The following is a 13239-nucleotide window of genomic DNA, read 5'->3' on the forward strand; positions in this document are numbered from 1 at the left end:
GGTGCTGGAGCTACAGGTGGTTGTGAGCCACCTGATATGGGTGTTGGGAACCCAATTTGGGTCCTTTCAAAGAGCAGCAAAGCATTACTAACCACTGAACCATCTCTCCAGCCCAGTGCTATTTTTTTTTTTTTTTTAATTTCTGGGAAAAAAATCTTTGGGAGACGGGCACTTGAAAAACATTCTTCTTGAAATATCTAAATATTCCTCAAAAATTCATGACTTTGGCAGATTAAGCAATTTATCCAAAGGTGATAGGTGCAAAATATTGAAATTCCGATGAATCTCTCATTAGTTTTTTATTTGGTAATGGTTAAAACCGAAGAAAAAAACGACTCCAAGATAAAACCTCAAGAATCACCGATTTTTGACTGCTGGAAGGCGATGAAAAATCCTTGTTCATTCCTTCAGCCCTGGGCTCCGGCTGAGTGTATTGGCATCGAGCAAGGAGAAGCTGCTCTCTGCCCTCTCGACTTTACGCAGGAACAAGTCTAGATCATCAGTACCAGGGCAGGAAGAGATAAGCTACGTGAGGCGAGGCACGAAAGCCAAGCCCAGCGGTTCAGGGAGGAAGAGTCGGATTTCCGCAGGACTTAACAAACACGGCCGGTCACTCCCAGGCCTACAGCTCAGCCCAGCGCCCACTAGTCCACGGTCGCCGGGTGAGTGCGAGACCGCCACCGCCAGAGGGCGCGCGCCAGCCGCTATCAGGAAGGCCCGCCTCCGTTTCCGGCGGCAGAGTCTGGCGGGGCTGGGAGCAGCTTCCGGTTCAGGAAAAGTCGCCCTTGGCACGTGTTACTTTCGGGGCTCCTAGAGTCTTCCTTTCCCTGGCGAACTTGTCTGAAGAAGTCCTCACAGCCCAAGGATGAAGGCGGTAAGTGCCCTCGGGAACCTGGTCCGCGGCTTCTGGGCTACTCGGAATGACAGGTCACCGACGTGCTCATGTCGGGGCTCCCTGGTGGCTCTATGCATTGTCTCAACATCCGGTACTTACTGGTGTTTTTTCCTTCGTCCCCTACTGTGCCCGCGCCAGGGGGGTCGGAGACAAGAACCGAGTTTTGCATCCTAGAGATGGTCCACCTGTGATGGGTTTTCCCAGACCGTCTTCCAATCTATTTTTCTACACATGAGAAACAAGGTCCAGCCTTAATAGAGCATGTTGTCTCCTGACCTGGGGCGAGTCAGCTTCCTCCTTCAAGTTTAAGGAGCTAGGAAGGCTAGTGGGAAATGGGAAATTTAGAACTAGTACTGGAATTTGGATTTCCGAGTGAAGCCGTCACCAGCAAGAGAGTCCTTGAACTCCAAGAGAATTCAGTTTTGTTCTTCTTTGGGTAGGACGGTCTTCGACAAGTTGCATAATCCATGAGCCTTCACTTCATCAATAATGTGATAACAGCAATAATCTTTAGGTGTTGGAGGCACTATGTCTCAGCATTTGGTAAATGACAAAACACTGTAAATACCAGTTATTAAAGACAGCCATTATTTTGCCCTGAATGTTAAACCACAAGAGACTAGCCTTGAATAACCATTTGCCACAAGATCAGTGATTCTAACATTTAAAAAAAAATTAATTAATTAATTAATTTATTTATTTATTTTCGGAGCTGAGGACTGAACCCAGGGTCTTGCCTTGTGCTTGCTAGGCAAGCACCCTACCACCAAGCTAAATCCCCAACCCCTATTATTTTTATTTTATGTGTATGACTGTTATGCCTGAATGTAAGTAAGTGCACCTATATGGTGCAATGCCTGTGGAGGACTGAAGAGGCTGTCGGATCCCCTGGAACTGGAGTTACTGTTGTTAGCTGTCATGCACCTATATGGTGCAGTGCCTGTGGAGGACAGAAGAGGCTGTCGGATCCCCTGGAACTGGAGTTACTGTTGTTAGCTGTCATGATGGTCAGCCAGGGATTTGAACCTGGGTCTTCTGCAAGAACAGTTAGTGTTCTTTACCGCTGTGCTGTCTCTCCAGCCTGATTCTTAACATTTTTCTTTATAGATCTTAGATACTTTTGAGAGACCTGATTCAGATCATGGCAAAATCTATGAATAACTGGTGCCTGGTGCTACTACCATATTTTGCATTTAATTAATTAACTAATTAATTTATATTTTTTTGAGACAGGTCTCTCTGTAGCCCCAGCTGGCCTGGAACTCTGCTATGTAGACCAGGCTGGCCTTGATCTCATAGAGATCCACCTGCCTCTCCTTCTCAAGTGCCAGGATAAAGGCGTGCACCACCACTCCAGGCTTTGGTTTTATTTTTAATGTGAGATCCACGGTTGTGAGACATTAAAATTGTGAAATTGGTCTAATGAAATTTATAAACAATTCTCTTTAACTTGACTTTTAAAGAATAATTAATAATTCTCAGTTGTAATATTCCTTCTGTTGTTTTCTAGAGAAGAAATAAAAAGCAGGTCCCAAGCTTTCGCAAGTTGATAAAAACTAGTAAAGTCAAACTTGAAAACAAACTAAAAAATAAGCAATTTAAACAACAAAGCACTATCAAGAAATACCGAAAAGAACAGAGGAAACTAAGGCAAGCTGTAAAAGATGCTGTGTCTAAGAAACCCATTCCATTGGAGGACCCAAAGCACAAACGATCAGGTATGAAAGTATTCATGATGCCTAGTTCCCATTATTTGCCCTGAAATATTCTTCATAGAAAAGACTTGCTTTCTAGAAACCTCTCTTTCTGTGTTAGATCTTTATAGACTTAGGTAAGGATAGGATTCCTCTGTGCTTTATTGTAGTCAGTATGAGAAAACATTTCCAGACAGTATGCACTGTGATAAAGCTAGCCTCTGCTTTTAATTTGTCTAGAGAACAGATCTGAAAATGCAGTACTTGGGGGGATGCTCAGAGTAGCCATGTAAATAAATTTTGGTCTGCCACCTGCCCATTTACTGACAACTGAGGTAAGAATTTTTGATGGTGCATTTTTTTTTTGTTTGTTTGTTTGTTTGCTTTTTGTTTTTTGGAGACAGGGTCTCCTTATAGGCCCAGCTGACCTGTGACTTGCTATATAGACCAGACTGGCCTCATCTCACAGAGATACATGTGCCTCAGCTTCACATGTGCTAGGATTAAAGATGGGCAGTACCACACCTGGCTGATGGTCCATCTAACAAAAGATTTTATTTACTTTTATTTTATGTGTATGAGTGTTTTGTCAGCATGTAAGTGTACCCATGTCATGCAGTGTCCACTGAAGCCAGAAGAAGGTGTCGGATCCCCTGGAACTGCTGTTACAGACAATTGTTAGCCTCCATGTGGATGCTGGGAACCCGAACCTGGGACCTGTTCAAGAGCACCTAGTGCTCTGAACTGCTGAGCCATCTTTCCAGCCCCTGATGGTGCATTCTTTACAATGTTGCCAACAGGCACTTCCTTTTCTAAACTTCTGATTTTCTTTTATCTTGTAAACTTGGAGTGAAATTCAGTTGTAATTCTCTGTGTTATTTTGTAAAACTATCCAAGAACCCTAGCTACTTAAAATAGGAAAATATTATGACTATTTTGAGTCTACAGTTCTATAGCTGATACTTTTAGGGTGCTCATATTTGACTACATCTGATCATTAAGTAAGTACTCATTTTTCACATATCCATCTCATTATTTCTTTTTAAAAAATATTTCTATTTTATGTCTATGAATGTATTGCCTGCATGTGTGTAAGTGCACCCATGTCATGCAATGCCCACGGAGGTCAGAAGAGGGTGTCAGATCCCTTGGAACTGGAGTTAGGATGGTTGTTAGCTGCCATGTGGGTGCTGGGAATCAAACCCTGGTCATCTGCAAGAGCAATCAGTGCTCTTAACCACTGAGCCAATGCTCCAGCCTTCCCATCTTGTTCTCTTAAACCCTGACATAATTTGACCCCTTAGCAACATTGTGATGAAAAAATGGCCATTTGATGGAAGTCAGGAAGCAAGGGCTTTTCTCTTGATTTTTGCTGCTAGCCATGTGGACTTGCATGAAGTCTCCACAAGTGCATTTATTTATGAAAAATGAGTTGGATGAATTAGGTACTTTTAGAGAACTCTTTTAAATTTTACTATTTCAAAAGCATAATGTCAGTAGTTAAATAGAATGAAAGTAAAAGCAAAAGAGTTCTTTATTATAGTTTATAATCTAAGTGGTCATTAGACAGGTATGAGTATAAGGAAAGGTTGGATGCAAACGTTGAATCTGCTGTTGATTCCTTATGGCCTCCCTTTTCTCACTAAAGCAGGAGGCTAGATCCTTGGAAGTGAGGTAGGTGAGGGGTTAGATGTGTAATGATAGATAAAACGTACTGTATGGAAGAGAAAAGGCTGACCAGTGAAATATACCAATTGCTGGTATGTTTGAAAATGAAATGTTCATTTGAAGTAGATTCATTCTGTGCAGTTTGCTTGTAGTAGTGTTTACTAGTCTGTCTTCTACCAGGAAGATTGTTTTGTTAAGGAAAACACTAAGAAGTCTTATTTACAGTAGAATCCTCTGCACTTATGAAGGTTTCTGGCACTGAGTCATTTTTTTTTTTTTAAGTAAAAGAAAGATGGATAGAACAAAGAACACAGAAAGTGAGCAGAGAAGTTAGAATGATCTGGGTGAGGTTGCAGTTTGGTAGATATGAATGCCTTATTAGTAAAGTATATTGGAAGGAACCCGATGATGCTGAAAGCACAAAAGGTTGTGGTCAAAGGGGTGATCATCAGGGCTTGGGCCTGGCCCTTAGAAAGGATGGCGGAAATGAGAAGCAGCCAAGAAATGCCCTGAAACACTGTTCAGAATCTGTGGAAACATTTATTTTTCAGTTGTTAGAGTGCCCTGGGAATGCTTTTGACCTTTAGATTTCAGGAATCAGAAACACATTTGCCTGATTCAGCATCTTAGTCTAGCAGAGAGCTGTCAGCCCTAAATAGTACTTTCATTGGGAGTACTGGATGGGGCGGGCAGGTGAGATACTAGAAAAAATGCAGAATTCTAATGCTTTGATTTTTTTTTTTTTGTGGAACAGTTAAAAGGATCGAGAGGGAAGAAGAGGAGGAAGAAGAAGCCCTTCCTTTAGATATGATGGATGAGGATGACTTACAGTTAATGAAAGATTTAGGACAAAGAGCATCTTTTCTCACAAGAGATCTTTCTTCTAGGTAATACTTATCTGGAATATAGCTGTTCGTATCTGTACAATATTACAAATATTCTGAATTTTACGTAGATAGTTCAAGATGTTTTCCTCTGTGTACGGGGTTTAGAAAGTTTAAGATGTTCACCCCTGGGCATAGTGTTTGTAAAGAGTAAGCTGATGTTAAATTTCTTTTCTTTCTGTTTGTTTTGTTTTTGGGACAGGGTCTCTTGTAGCTCAGCCTGTCTTTAAACCACTGTGTAGTTGAGGATGGACTTGAACTGATTCTCCTTCCTTTACCTTCCCAATTACTTGAATTACAGGCGTGCACCATCACATCTAGTTTTCTTTGGTGCTGGAATTTTGAATCCAGGGCTTTGTGCATGCTAGGCAAGCAGTCTACCAAGTAAGCCACATCCCTAGCCCATGTTTATTTTCTAAGTGAAATTAGTGATTGATTTTATTTAATGTACATTTTCCTTTCTTTTGATTCTGAATAGTGAATTTTAGTGAATTATGGAAGAGTGCTGTTTTGTTTGAGACATTGGCAGAATGGTCCTGAGTTTTTTTGTGGTTTATTTTATTTTTTTAATATTTTATTTTATTTTTATTTTATGTGTATGATTTGTATGATTGTATTGCCTCCATGTATGTACATGCACCATGTAGTGCAATGTCTGCAGAGGTCAAAAGAGGGCATTGGATCCCCAGGAACTGGAGTTACAGAAGGTTCTTAGCCTTGTGGGTGCTGGGAATCAATCCAGGGTCTCTGCAAGAGCAGCCAGTGCCCTTAACCACTGAGCCATCTCTCCAGCCCATATTGTTTTTATTATTCTTATTTTATGTGTATGAGTATATTGCCTGCATTGTATGTGAGTGTACCCATGTTGTGCAATGCCGCAGAGATCAGAAGAGGGCTTCGGATTCCCCTGGAACTGGAGTCAAGGACGGTTTGTAGCCACCATGTGGGTGCTGGGAATTGAACCCAGGTCCTCTGCAAGACCAGTCAGTGCTCTTAAGTGCTGAGCCTTCTCTCCAGCCCCTTTTTTAAAAATTTTAATCTCACCTAGTCCTCAGTACCTTGTTAGGTAGGTATTATTTGCATTTCCAGAGAGGAGATTCCACAGTCATAAGAAGTGGGTCTGGACTTCAAACTTAGTTCTTTTTTTGGGGGGGGGGCTCTTTTTTGAGACAGGGTCTCCCTGTAGCACCAGCTGGCCTGAAACTCTATGTAGACCAGGCTGGCCTCCGACTCACAGAGATCCACCTGCCTCTGCCTCCTGAGTGCTGGGATTAAAGGCATGTGCCATCACAACTGGCTTAAACTTAGTTCTCTTTTAATTCCAAAGTTCATGCTACGCTCTGAAAGATTTTGGGAAAGTAAAAGTGTAGTGTCTTCTCTTGACACTCCAGAAGAAATCATGAATTTCACCTTTATTGTGCATCTAAAGGAAAAATTGGCTATTAGTTGTAGTTTGAGTCTTTGTTGTAGATTTATAGTTTAATTATTCAGTTGCTGCCATGTACTAGGTTCTGATCTAAGTGCCCATATCTATACACCCGTTGATAGTTGCATATCAATAGGTAGTTTTAATTAGCAGTACTTGCACTTGGGATAAACCACATTGATTACAATAGTGTCACTGAACAAAGCTCAGTAGGTGGTTTATTTTTCCATGACTTTGTGTAATATGGGTCCATTTAAGCATAGATGTTTAAAAAAATATTTGTGGTAGTTTGGAAGTACAGAATGAATAGTCTATGAAACTGAAAAAAGTTAAAAGTATACCAACGAGTGTATAAAATATTTGTGAGCTATACCAACACATACACACTCTATTATAAAGCATTAAAGTGTATCAAAATTGAACACACAGAGTCCTTGCACAATGTCATTGACATAGTAATTTCTAGGCCATCCTGGATTACAGAGTTCACTGTCTCCAAAAGAAAGCGCCTAACTAGATTTTCTACTGTTGTAGGGAGGGGAAGTGTCAGTGGTACTTTGTACTCTATATTTCCCTCAGCCCCCATACTTCTGAGGATCAAACTCAGTATCTAGGAAGTATTCTCACTATGTAGCTCAAGATGACCTGTAAATGATAATCCTTCCTTCTCTGCCACCAGAGTGCTGGGATTATAGGCAGGTACTACCATACTTGGTCTATAACAGTACTTTTAAATGATAGGCCTTTAGGTAACCTTTAAAACTGAAGATTAAATTCTTTTCTGCAGTGAGCCAGTTCATGCCAAGAAACGAAAGCACAAGAGTGTGATAGATAAATACGAAAAAATACCAAGGACTCTGCAAACTGCACCTGAGAAGGAGCTGATTCATTTGCTTCCTATCAAGGATAAAAGTGGTATAATCCCACAGACTAGGGAGAAGCCAGGTGAGTCTAATGGCCGAAATATTAACTAACTTAGTTTTCACTAGTAGAATACTTGTTTTTTTTCATTCAGAATTAAATTTTATTTTGGCTTTTAGTCATAGCTACAGAATAGGGGTAGCTGCCATTAGTTGTACAGCGACCTTGGTGTTTGGGTCGGAAGCATATATGGTTATATCACGTGTTGTATTGTGACAATAACTAGAGCTACAAGGTTTGGGTGATTTTCCTATGGGGCTGAAGGAGAGCCAGAGGAAGAGAAGGAAAGAAAATGTGACTGTGTGAAATAAAACAGAAAAATGCAGAAATCAAAGACATAGCATTAGGGTAGTTCATGGCAAAAATCACAAAGTATAGAGTCGTGAAACTACCATCTAGACAAACACCAAATACTGGCAGCATCCAGAAACTTTGCTGTGCTCCTCTGGCTCTAAAGTCAGCACCTGTCCTGAGTCTTGGGGTAATCAGTGTGCTGCTGCTTTCCTTTTGTTTTTGTCTTACCACTTAAGTGTATTATCACAGCTTTAATAAGTATACCTTTCGAATAGTTACTGACATTAAACAAGATGAAGAGGATCAAGAAGAAGAGATGGAACTTGAAGAAGGTAATAATCACCTGTATCTTTACAGTTAGTGTATTGATAATCAGCAAGTACCTTTTTTTTTTTTTTTTTTTTTCTGGTCTTTTTGAGACAGGATCTCCCTGTAGCCTCAGCTGTCCTGGAACTCACTATGTAGATCAGGCAAGTACTTTAAAAAAAAAAAAATTTATCATTTTTATTTTATGTGTATTGCCTGCATGTAAGTAAGTGCACCTATCTCGTGCAGTGCCCACTGAGGTCAGAAAAGGGCTTTGGATTCCTTGAACTGGAGTTACGGATGGTTGTTAGGTACCACGTGGGTGTTGAGAACCAAACCTGGGCCCTCTGTAAGAGCAGCCAGTGCTCTTACCTGTTGACAGCCATCTCTCCAGCTTAGGAAGTACTTTTATGCATAATCAGTGTGAGTTGATTTTAGGCAATCTCTAGCGTATACATTTTGAACATTTAAAGATCATTTTGAATATTTTTCCATATTTGAAAGTCTCACCTTATGAAATTTAATTTTTTTATGGAAAAATATATACAGTAACTTGCTTTCATTGTTGAAGCAGAGGTGAAAAATTATGATTGTTATCGTTTTGAGTCCTCTTAATTATAGGAAAAGGACTGACCTACAAATAACTTACTTTTGAAAATTATAAAACTGATTTTGTTGTATGAAGTAATTTTGAGTTTTTTAGGACAGTTATGCTTTGTATATGGTCTCAGATAATTGAATGTCAGTTTTTAATTGCTTTCATTGTTGAAGCAGAGGTGAAAAATTATGATTGTTATCGTTTTGAGTCCTCTTAATTATAGGAAAAGGACTGACCTACAAATAACTTACTTTTGAAAATTATAAAACTGATTTTGTTGTATGAAGTAATTTTGAGTTTTTTAGGACAGTTATGCTTTGTATATGGTCTCAGATAATTGAATGTCAGTTTTTAATACTTAAAACAATTTTTTGTTTCTTGGCTTTTTGGAATTACGTTTTGTGTGTGTGTGTGTGTGTGTGTGTGTGTGTGTGTGTGTGCATGTGCTTATCTGTGCCTGCTTGCCTGTCAACGGTGTGCATGTATTCAGAATACAACTTCTGGCAATTGGTTCTGCCTATCATGAGGGTCCCCAGTCTGGAACTCAGATCATCAGGCTTGGTTGCAAGCTCTTTACTCACTGAGCCATCTCACAGGCCTCTGTTTGACACTGGGGGTTTTATACTGTCATCCAGACTGACCTGGAACTCATTATGTAACCCAGGATGGCCTTAAACTCATGGCTATCCTGCCTTTGCCTCCCAAATGCTGGGATTACAAGTGTGAGCCGCTATACTTAGCTCAGATAATTTTTACCTAATCAAACTTGACCTGAAAAAAAAATTTGTTTGAAACTTGTTAGTTTAGAATTTGTGATGAAACAAGCTAGTTAAATTTACTTTCACTTAGCAGACCTCACTAATAATGAATATGAGATTATAGCTCAGCTGGTGTTTTTTTGTTGTTGTTCTTTTTGAGACAGGGTTTCCCTGTAGCCACAGCTGGCCTGAATTCACTATGTAGAGCAGGCTGACCTTGAACTCACAGAGAGCCACCTGCTTCTCCCACGTGCTGGGATTAAAGGCTTGTGCCACCACGCCCGGCATTCAACTGTTGTATTTGACTGGTTTCAGTCATTTACTATAGACTCATTACATATTATACTTATATTTTTATTTATTATTTTTATTTTATGTGTATGAGTGTGTTGTCTGCATGTATGTGAGTGCACCCCTGTCATGCAGTGCCACGGAGGTCTGAAGAGGGCTTTGGATTCCCCTGGAACTAGAGTTAAGGATGGTTTGTAACTGCCATGTGGGTTCTGGGAATTGAACCCAGGTCCTCTGCAAGAGGAATCAGTGCTCTTAACTGCTGAGCCATTTCTCCAGCCCCACTTAGGTATATATTAAACCTGAAACTATTTTTTAGTTAATATAAATTATTGTGGGTTTATGTATAACGTTATAGGCCTAAGTCCCATTTCTGTTACGTTGATGAAATTGAAGTTAGTAACTAAAACTATTTTTTAGTTAATATAAATTATTGTGGGTTTATGTATAGCGTTATAGGCCTAAGTCCCATTTCTGTTACGTTGATGAAATTGAAGTTAGTAAGTTATTTTCCTTTTGCCTCAGTTTTCATACCTACAAAATTGGTATATTGATAGTACCTATTTTGTATGATTATTGAATGATACAGTAATAAATACAAAATTCTCAGCTATCATTAATATTTATTATATGTGAAAATTGCTGTTTTTTAAGTATTTGTAAATAAAGCAATATTTAAGAGTGAAAACCTGATTTGTTTCAGATATCACTGAAACTCCCATCCAGGAGCTCACCATGGAGGAACATTTGATTGAAAGAAGGAAGAAACTACAGGAAAAGAAAATTCAAATTGCAGCCTTGGCATCTGCCATATTATCAGATCCAGAAAGTAATGTGAGTGCTACTGATTTCTTTGGGTTTTTCATTTGGTGTAAATGTACAGTACATTAAAAAACTCTTGTTTTTGTAAGCATTCACAAAATGGAAAAGAATTAAACTAGTTGGAGTTGTGTGAATGAGTAGCTTCATCCTATGTCTGAACTTGACACCTTTCATGATCCTAGAGAACTCAGACTTTGAACTTTTTCTCATTTCTAAGCAAAGATATGGGACTTATTTTGCTAACTCTAAAAGTAGTAAGTATCTAAAAAGTAATTTTATTAGGGAAAAAATAATCTACCTACAAATTTGCCCAACTGATCTATAGAAGTTTTTTTGTTTCTTTTTTGAGATAGAATCTTGCCTTATAGCCTAGGCTGACCTCAAACTCATGTTTCTGCCTCATCCTCCTGAGTGCTGGGATTTTAGATGTGTACCGCCATGTTCATCTCTGTATTTTTTTTTTTAATTTTATTTTTATGTGTATGAGTGTTTTGTGGGCATGTATATAAGCATATCTGTGTCATATAGTGCCCATGGAAGCCAGAAGAGGGCATTGGATGCCCTAGAGCTGGAGTTAAGGATGGTTGTTGGTTCTTGGGAACTGAACCTGGGTCTTTTGCAAGAAAAGCAAGTGCTGTTATTGGTTTTTTTTGCTCTTTTTGAAACAGGTCTCCCTGTAGGCCCAACTGGCCTGGAACTTGCTATGTAGACCAGGTTGGCCTTGAACTCACCTGCTTCTGCCTCCCAAGTGCTGAGATTAAAGGTGTGTACCACCACTAGCTCCCTGTACAGTTTTTTAAAAAATATTTTTATTATTTTTATTTTATGTGTCTGTGTGTATTGCCTGCATGTAGGTAAGTGCACCCGTGTTGTGCAGTCCCTGCAGGGGTCAGAAGAGGCTGTTGGATTCCCTGGGACTGGAGTTACCGACAGTTGTTAGCTGCCATGTGGGTGCTGGGATCTGAACCCGGGTCTTCTGTAAGAACAATCAGTGTTCTTAACCGCTGAGCCATCTCTCCAGCCACCCCCGTACAGTTTTTAATAAGGAACATTCTACACAGAAATCAGTGGAATTAGCTCAGGAATATTTATAAGTAGGAAATACTTTTTCAGGGCATGGTGGTATATACTTATGATCCTAGCACTTGGGAGAGGCCAGGGCAAGAGGATTGCCACCAACCAATTCAAGGCCTGCCTGGGCTACATAGTAAGACCCTGTCTCAGAAAAAAAAACAGAAACAAAGAAAAAGTAGGAAAGAGGGAGGAGTAAAGGGAGAGAAGGGGGGAAGAAGGGAGAGGAAAAAGTGCTTTGAATGAAACAGAGCCAGGGTTAAAGGAAATTATTGAATCTTGGGTACAGTGGTGAAAGTGGAGATACAAAATTATAGCATGTGAGCTCAAGGATCCTGAAGTTGTCTTGGCTCCACTAAGCACTGTTTGAGACCGGGTGAGTCATTTTACCTAAGACTACTTCCTCTCTATAAAAAGGATAGTATCTATTTAAAAACTTTGTTGTGAGGATTAAATGAGAAAATATGTCATACTGAATGATATGAATGATGTCATACTGAAAGATATTATTCTTGTTATATTGCTTTCCTCCTATCCTTTAAGTATTTGTTGAGTGATAAAATGATTCTTTACATTAAAAAAATTTAATGAGTGTGTGTGTGAGTGTGAGCGTGAGAGCGCATCTGTGTGTATGAATGTCAGAGGACAACTTTGGAGTTCACTCTCTCTCCTCTCACCTTCATGTTGGTCCAGAGATTGAACTTGGGTTGTCAGCCTTGTGCAGCAAGTTCTTTGCCCAAAATCTCTCCAGCCCTGATTATTTGTATTTACAGAGAAAAATTTGAGTAGTTCTTACCTTTTTCTACTAAAAAGAGGGTAATATGTGGAACAGAATCAGGAAGGGGGATATTTTGTTTGTTTTTTGAGATAGTGTCTCCCTGTAGCTCCAGCTGGCCTGGGATTGGCTATGTAATCCAGGCTGGCCTTGATCTCATAGAGATTTGCTTGCCTCTGCCACTCCAGTGCCGGGATTAAAGCTGTGTACCACCATGGTTGGCAGGAATTAGAATATTTTTCATCTCTATTATCTTAAGTCATTAATATAAACCCATAGAAACAAAATTTGTAAAAATTTTGCTTTATTTTTGAGAATTTTTTGCATGTGTACAATGAAATAGAATCATATCTACCTCCAAGTATGATCATATCCTATCTCTTCAAACGTTCCTCTTCAACCTCATATTTTTTTTTTGATAACCCACTAAATCTAATTAATATTGCCCTTATGTACACGGGTGTGGCTTTACTTTTTGTTTTTATTATTGTGTGCATGTTTGTACTTGGTGCATACTCAGCTGCATGCATCCCACAGTGTGTGGGCATTAGATCAGAAACCAACTTTGGGAGTAGGTTCTCCATGAGTTCTGAGGAGCACTCAGGTCATAGACTTGAGCAGCAAGTACCTTTATCTGCTGAGGCTTCTTACTGACCTGATGATATCTTCTGATGTCATTTTCCTACTGAAAAATTGGGCCTTCAAAAACTCAAGTGAGAACTGGGGATGCACCTCACCAATGGAGCACCTGCCTACTATGCACAAGGTGTTGGTTTGAGCTCAGTACCACAGAACAAAAGTCAAATGATTCTTTCCTCCTTTTGATTTTAATAGCC

General features: G+C 39.7%; 1 protein-coding gene across 1 annotated transcript in view; it reads left to right on the forward strand.

The window, feature by feature from the left end:
- Window positions 1-738: 738 nt before the first annotated feature.
- Window positions 739-13239, forward strand: part of Noc3l (NOC3 like DNA replication regulator) — a gene marked incomplete in the record, with an annotated part of 52722 nt that continues 40221 nt past the window's right edge. Inside the window, 6 exon segments of the mRNA XM_008853079.3 lie at window positions 739-874; window positions 2406-2613; window positions 5012-5144; window positions 7355-7512; window positions 8058-8114; window positions 10439-10569. Coding sequence (XP_008851301.1) covers window positions 866-874; window positions 2406-2613; window positions 5012-5144; window positions 7355-7512; window positions 8058-8114; window positions 10439-10569 — 696 coding nt within the window.

This window comes from Nannospalax galili, unplaced genomic scaffold (assembly GCF_000622305.1).
Source record: "Nannospalax galili isolate Female #2095 unplaced genomic scaffold, S.galili_v1.0 scaffold1027, whole genome shotgun sequence".
In the NCBI taxonomy this organism is placed as follows: Eukaryota; Metazoa; Chordata; class Mammalia; order Rodentia; family Spalacidae; genus Nannospalax; species Nannospalax galili.